Source organism: Mangifera indica, chromosome 16 (genome assembly GCF_011075055.1).
Source record: "Mangifera indica cultivar Alphonso chromosome 16, CATAS_Mindica_2.1, whole genome shotgun sequence".
NCBI lineage: Eukaryota > Viridiplantae > Streptophyta > Magnoliopsida > Sapindales > Anacardiaceae > Mangifera > Mangifera indica.
The window spans coordinates 2,646,959-2,655,271 of NC_058152.1; the positions used below are offsets into that span (position 1 = coordinate 2,646,959).

The window sequence follows — 8,313 nt, forward strand, 5'->3', positions numbered from 1 at the left end:
TAATTATGATTCTGGTTTAATAAAATCAAATAATTAAATAATCAAATAATAATTTACAGACGAGTTTAAGTGATTAATAAACATAAATTCAATATACTTAAAATTATAATTAAAGCAAATAACAATAGAGTAGTATTAAAGTTTGTTGGACGTGTAACGAGGGTTCGATAGCTTACAATACATTCGGTTAGTTTTTTTTTCTCTGAAATTATAACAAAAGTTTTACCCATTAAAAACTATAATTTAGAGAGATTTCTCCGAAAAACATGTGTGAAATCAATCGATAATAAGTTATGTTATCTAAGGAATAATTTGAATAACAATAAAAAAAGTTTAAATATAAATTTAAATATTTATCGATAATATTTTAAAATTAAATTATGAACTATGATGGTTGCTCTAGATTTTTAGAAAAAAAACCTCTGCCCATCCAGCCATTATCGTTATGAACACTGCCGCACAGAGCAAGCCACCACCTGAGCCCACTGCCTCAATCTCGTCTTCACCGTCTTGGGATCGTCATCACCTTCATAAATAATCAACGAAAGCAAGAAAGTCCAGAATTTTCATCTAGCAAGTCATATAAGTATATATACAACCACAAAACAAGAAAATTACCAGAGCTGAATATTATATGAGGGCTGCCCAACGAAGAGGGTGACGATTCAGAATCAGACGCCATTGATAAAGACGGCGGTGACTTTGAAACAGTATCATTGTAATGCTTGTTAACGGCATAATAAAGTCCTAAAGCAGGCAAAGTATCGGACAAGCGTTGATCAACTTGAGTGTCAAACCCAAAGCCCAACTCAATACAAGCTTTGAGTTCATCAAGGTCCTCGTCTGTAAGGTTCTTGCTTCTCTTGTTTTTGATGTTACGAGCTTTACGTCTAAGCCAGGCCTCATCCCGATAAATATCAGGCGACCACGAGTGTTGTTTGTGCAACAACGGCCCCTGTCGTGGTGGCGGTGCCGTGAGTGATGCTGGTTGTTCTGTCATAGTTGGTGAAGGTGGAGGTGGTGCGTAGCGCTGGGCCTTCAAGGAGCTTGCGCCGGAGGGTGGGGGAAGCTACTTTTATTTTTCAAGGTATTGAAAGGGTTGAAAGAGGAAATGAGGTTTCCAAGGTGGCGAGGCGGTGGTAGGGCAGCAATGCCCATGTTTTTAAAGGCAATGATACATCCACCTATTTTTAAATATATAAATTGATTTAATTATATAATTAAATATTATTTTATTTTTATTTTAAAATTATTTAACTATATAATAATATATATAAATATATATTTATATATTTAAAACAAATATATATTTTTTTATAATATGCTTTTCAAACAAATTTATAAATATAATTAAATTGTATAAATTTATTTATACAAATTAAAATAGTAATTCTTTATTAAAATTAAAATAGCAATTTGTTATTGAAATTAAAATAGTATTTTATGATTGAGTGATACGATTGTTTTTTTACTTTAAAATTATTTAATCAAATATTATCAATTTAATTTATATAAATAAAATTTCGTATACTATTAATCTTAATTCTTAAGTGCTCATGGTGTGATGATGTGTCTTTTCAAAATTAAATTAATAATTTTCTTGGATTATTTTATTTTCTGCTTGTTTAGTAAGAAAATTATGGAGAGGATCAATTAAATTTCCAGGAAAATCGAAGTCGAGTATCAGAATTAACTATTTTTCAGTCTTACGTATGGATAGTGCAGCATAATTTCCAAGCAATTCATAACTTCTACTTCATCCCCAAATTAATGTATTTTGAAATAAAGTCTTGAAATGTGAAGTTGACATCTTTTTTTGTTTTTTTTTTTGGGTAACAAGGAATTCTATTTAAATCGAATCATTATATTTAGAATCGAACTAATCATATTAAATAAAATAAACTCTAGATTTAATGATTAATTTCATAATCATTGAATTAGATAAAATAAGAATTTGATCTTGATATATCGTCAAAGGTAACTTAAATCAATATTTTTTTATATATAAAACTTTATTTTTTATCGTTTAAACTACCTTTTGAAGGTGAAATTGATGTCTTATTTTGTTCTTCTTCTATTTTAAGGCTTAAATATTTATGTTTTTTTTCTATCATAAATATAACTAATCAATAATATATTTTGTTTGCGGGTATTAAATTTGAAGAGGACGACATTAGGAGATCGAATGAATTAAGAGTTATGTAGAGGAATATGAGTAGTATTATGTGTATCTATTTTACATATATAATTATATATACATTTATTTATATCATTATATAATTGTGTGTTACTTTATCTTTAATTCAAAATTATTCAATCATATAATTATATATATATGTGTGTGTCTATTTATATATTTAAAATATGTATACATAATTTGATCAAGAGGAATATTACATGAAAGTTTAGAAGTTATACTAATATTAGTGGGTTTGTCAATGATAAATGTTTTTTTAAAAAGTAAATATTGTATTAGCAATAAGAAAACAACATGGTCAAGGTTATGGAAAATACCCTAAGAGGTCGTTTGGTTACAAGATTTAAATGTTACCTTAGTAATCTATCTTTTATTACTTTATTTGGTTTGTCAGATTTAAATGTTACCTTAGTAATCTATCTTTTATTACTTTATTTGGTTTGTCAGTAATAAAAGTTACAATAATATTTTATTACCAATGTTGATGTGACAGATAATATATGTAATAATCTAATTATCACCTTTATTTTAGGTATTAAAAAATTACCAAGGTAATCTTAATTTTATTATAATTATATTATTATTTATTAATTTTTAAGACAAAAATAAATTTATTTTTAATTAATATAACAAATAATATAAAAATATTTAAAAATAATTATGTTTAATAACATTTAAGTAAAATAATTTACAATTATTCTTTTATTACCTTTAATCAAACACAATAATTATTTATAGGCCAAAGGACTATTTCCCACCCAACTTTTGAGCTTTCCCAAAGTTCCACCTGAAAGGTTTGAAAAATCCCAAGTCCTACCTTTGTGCCGTTAACGTTATCTATTAATGATCAGGGGTATTTTAATATTTTGCTTCGGTAAATATACAAAAAAAAGGTTTAAAAATTGTAACAGTAAATTCAAAAATTTAAATTATTTTCTAAAGAAAAGAACGAAGGAAACTCTTCATTCGTTTCCTTTCTTCGACGTTTGGCCTTTCTTAGATAATCTTTCAAGAACTTTGGGAAGATTTGTAAGTTTTTGAAATGTTAAACGGTGAACGACGACTACAAAGGCGGCGACGACGATAACTAAACAGAGAATAACATCAACAAGGGTGGAGTAGTGCAGTTTCTAGTAAGGAGGACAAACACTTTAAACTAAAAAGGTTTTGTGAGATTTTGCTTTTTATCGACGACATCAATTGTTATTGGAGTGTTCTTTCATGTTTTTGAAGCACCAACGAGGCTAACTACTACTTTAACTAATTGTGGTAGAAGTCATTTTGTATCGTCAAGGCTTGCTCTATCCACGTAGTTTTATTTGTTCCAAAATATATTGTGTTTGTATTTCTGTTGTTGTTTTTTTTTTTTTTTATGTTGGAATGATTCTTTGATGATTCTTGTGTTCTTATGATTTAGCTTTATTGTTGGTTGATGTATGTTTTTCTAGGGCTAATACTATTGTATATGATTTTGCATGGGAACAACATACTGTTTACAGTATGATAGTTTAGGGTTTTATCATCATTATATATTTTGTATTTTCATATGACAGACTATATGGAGTCCTTGATTGGTTATACTATATGTTTGTGTGTTTACTATCGATATATATGGTTCTATTGTGATTAAAATTTAACTCATGTTTAAAATTCATATGCAATGAACTTGTGGTTTAGGGTTGAGTTCTCTTAGGGTTTGTTTGTTTGATATTACTATATGCTTATATCAATATATTAGTTCGTGATAAATGTTTTGAACTTGTCATTACTGCTACACATGAACTTGTGTTGCTATTTTTGTTTGATTTTTATCTGGGTTTGTTTGTGATATATGTGAGTATGTGATTACTGTTATGAACTTGTTTTTATAAGATGGTATCTTTGTGAACTTTTTAACACCTTTTTTATGTTTATTTCTGTAATGCTCTTACTGAATGATTTATTACTTGTTTTATACTTATTTCTGCAATGTGCTTACTGTATGTTAGTGTGTGATTACTATTATAGACTTGTTTTATAATGATATCTTCATGAACTTTTTATCAGTTGTTTTATGCTTACTCTTGTAATGTGCTTACTATATGATATATTATTTTTGTGATTGAATTAGTTGATCAAATTATTTTTGTGCTTACTGTATGTTGTAGGTGAATAATGTAACTAAATTAGTTTATCAACAGTTTTCACTGTTTAGTTGCCCAAAATATGTGATTTAACATAACTTAATGCAACATTTATTTTTATAGGATTTAACGTACGTGGTTGTGACTGCGAAATTGGCAATGTGGATCCGGACGAGTACAACTACATTGTTTTCATAAAAGATATGAAAAAATACATTGATAATGATAATGAAAAAATGCATTTGTACTTGGGTGAGAAAATATTAATAACGGCAAAGAATCCTAATAAAGACAAAAGATTTCTAATAGACAAGGATGAAGATATGTGCGATGTTTTTGCACAATATATTGAAGCTGAAGTTAAAACTATTGATAAGTCAGTGGAATTTCTTCCAATTAACATAGTCAAAAGTAGACCAACATTGCTACCCATAGACACTGAATTTTAGTCATCCCCACAACCACCTCAATCACCTCCATAGCTAGCCCAACCATCCTTACAACCACCTCAATCACCTCCACAACTAGCCTAGCCATCCCCACAGCCACCTCAATCACCTCCACAGCTAGCCCAGTGATCCCTACAACCACCTCAATCACCTCTACAACCAGCCTAACCATCCCCACAACTACTTTAATCACCTCTACAACTTACAAATGATTGGAGTGATGAATCAAAAAAGAGTGAGACACAGTTTCATGATGATGTTTGTCATTGGAGTGATGTTTCTGAAGATGACAAGAGGGTTAATGAAGATGAGAAGGAAAATCTAAATGAGAATAGGGTAGTGATAGAGGTTGATAATAGAGCTGCAAATGAAGGAGAGACAAATGATGATTTGTCTAACTATAAGGATGAGGGAGGGAATGAAAATTCTAATTCTTCAAGCACGGCGAAAGATGCTGCAACTAGGTTATCAAGATTTATGAAGGGAAAAACTTTCACTTATGCACCTGATGATAAAATAAATTTTGAGGTGGGCCAAATCTTTGAAAATGTAGACCACTTTAGAAAGATCTTAAGAAATTATAACATTCAGAAGGGCTTCGAGGTGAAAAAAATTTATAATGAAGACGATGAATTAAGGTTGTTTGTAAAACTAATGGCTGCCCATTCCATCTTTATGTTACCATGATGGTGGATGAGTAATCGTATCAAATCAGAATCTACGAACATAACCACACTTGTTTGCGAGTTTAAAACAACTTAGATGCATTTGCTGCTTAGGTTGAAGAAAAGATGGGTGATTTCATCAGGTCACAAAGAGGTTCAAGTATTAAGCCTTTAGCAGACCAACTGGAGAAAGACTACTTTATTAAAGTGAGCAAGAAGAAGTTGTATTGGACATGGAAGATTGCTACTAGGATGACTGTGAAGGAGCACTTAGACTCTTTCAATTGGTTGTTCAAGTATTGTGAAATATTTAGGGTGACTAATCCGGGGTCGATGGCAATTTTAAAAGTAATTAGGGAAGAGGTAATACCCACCCCTAGGTTCCATAAGATTTTTGTTAGTTTTGCAACCTAAAGAAAAGGTTTCTTGGAGAGATGCGAACATTTCATTGGTATTGATGGTTGTCACTTGAAATGACATTTTGGAGGGGTGTTGTTATTTTCCATTTTAGTTGACGCTAATTGTGAAATATTCCCATTAGCTATTGCTGTTTGTGAAGTGGAGAACAATGACACTTGAGGTTATTTCATAAAGCTTCTACATGATTTTTTAGGGGATGTGCATCCTATCACTTTCATGAGTGATAGGCAAAAAGGCCTAATTAATGCTCTGGAAACACACTTTCATGAGGGATATATATATATACACGGTTTATGGTTACCGTAACTTAAACTGTAAACCTTTTTATTAAAAATTTTCAACCCAAATCAAACCGTTTTATAATCCAAACCATAATTTTTTAATAGTTTTGTCCGGTTTTACGATTGAACCAAATTATGTACACCCCTAATAGCATGCAAAGATTAAATATTAAAGCAACTCTTTAACGTAAAAGTAAGGGTGGATACGAATCGGCCCAAGTCCGGAACACCCCTTATCTTATATTCGGTTTGAATTCGATTCAAATTCATTGAGTCAACATTGAGGGTGGTCTAAATTCGATTCAAATAAAATCGTATAGCTCGAGTTTGATTTGAGTTTGAATCGAATTTATAATTTAAATCTATGATTCAAATTGAATATGTGGTTCAAATTCATAGTTCAAATTGATGACTTATTGATAAAACGATGTCATTTAACAATTATTTAATATAATTCTAATCAAACCATAAACTAAGTTTAAATTGAATCAAGTCATCCACCTAACTGACGAGCTAAATCGAATCGAACTCTCTCTAACTCAAATTCGGTTTGTTTTTAACATGAGTCAAACATCTTAACTCAAATTCAATTCAAATTTGAATTAAATGAATTCTAACTGAACTGAGCCAACTTTCAAACATGAGTTAACTCGGTTCGTATCTAACTACACAAAAAAAGCTATTGAAAGTTTATATGAAGGGTTTTATTTGGAAATTAATTAAATTAATCATTTTAAATGGCTTTCACGAATTTTGGCAACCCACAATGGGTTATAAAAATAGAGCCAAACAATTCAAACGGTATCAAAATTGCTTTGATCCCTCACTTTTGAAACCATGTGAATTTCCCAACACTATTTATTCCTACTCTTATTATCAAATTTATGTTAAAAAATCATGAAATTAAGCCAAAACAAAAATGAATAAATCTAGATATGAAAATGTAGATTTGATTATTTTGTTGTTAGTATTAATTATTTAAAGAATTATAAATAAAAATATTGTTAAAATTTAAAAAAGAAGAAATTGACACTATGGGGGGGCTACATGATATTTTGTTCAATAGTTTTGGGGAATTTTTTTTTTTTTTCACAAAGGGTTTTCTCACTTTTCTGTATTTTCAATGTGCATTCATTAGTAATTATGATATTCCGTTTATATGGTTTATTTGCCATTGCAGGATTGAACAAAATAAAATATACAATGATGTTACCCTAAACCGTAAACCTTGAACTTAAAATGTTAAATTGTAAACCCTAAATTATAAATTATAAATCGTGAATCATAAACTCAAACTCTAAATTATAAACCTTAAATTATGAGTCATAAACCATAAATTATCATAAACTCAAATAGTTAATTTAAACCTCAAAACCCCAGTCTTAAATTTTGAATCATAAACTCTAAATTCTAAATCGTGAATTATAAAACGTTAAGTCATAAACTCTAATTCATGAATTCTAAACCCTAAATTTTGAACAACAAATCATACACCACACACCCAAACTCAACACCTTAAACCTTGATTGTATACTTTGAACTGTGAATCTTAAACTTCAAACTATGAACCGTAAATTATAAAGTGTGAACCATAAACCCTAAATTGATTTCTTCAAATTGTTGTTTTGTGGAATAGAGAAATGTTTCCGAATAAAACACACACTTGATTTAGAATCTCGTGTCAAAGTTTACTCCAAATTTATGCTGGAATTGGATTTAGTTTCTTATTGTTGGAAGCATCAATGACCAATCATAACTAATGCCTAATTGAAGCATACAATATGTTCGACATTATATTTAATATGTATTTTCACATTCATAATAAAGTAAATAGATATTTCAACTTTAAAATATTGAAATTTATAATTTTGTCCCATTTTTGTATGAAAAATAGTTATTTAGTCTTTATTTTCTTATAAATTTTTAGGAATGATAATTAACTTTTTATATTGTTTGATATATTATATATATTATTATATAATTAAATATTATTTATTTTTAATTTAAAATTATTGTATACCGAAATTATAAATATTAAATATGTATTAGTTACACGTATTTTTAGGGAAAAACTTGACGCTGGTGTTCCATGGACCCCATTTTGATGCTGACACGGACGGTCCAGATCAAAATATAACATCCGTAGGTAAGTCACGTTCGCCATAAAACAGAACTATA

The 8,313-nt window shown here is 29.2% G+C and overlaps 1 protein-coding gene across 1 annotated transcript; it reads right to left on the reverse strand.

Annotated features, from left to right (window-relative positions):
- Positions 1-374: 374 nt before the first annotated feature.
- On the reverse strand, positions 375-1,127 carry LOC123199822. Its single transcript, XM_044614893.1, has 2 exons — positions 619-1,127; positions 375-526 (listed from the first exon to the last, which is right to left on the reverse strand). The coding sequence occupies exons 1-2, from the start codon at positions 998-1,000 to the stop codon at positions 444-446; spliced, it is 465 nt and encodes a 154-aa protein (XP_044470828.1). The 5' UTR covers positions 1,001-1,127; the 3' UTR covers positions 375-443.
- Between the last annotated feature and the right edge of the window lie 7,186 nt (positions 1,128-8,313).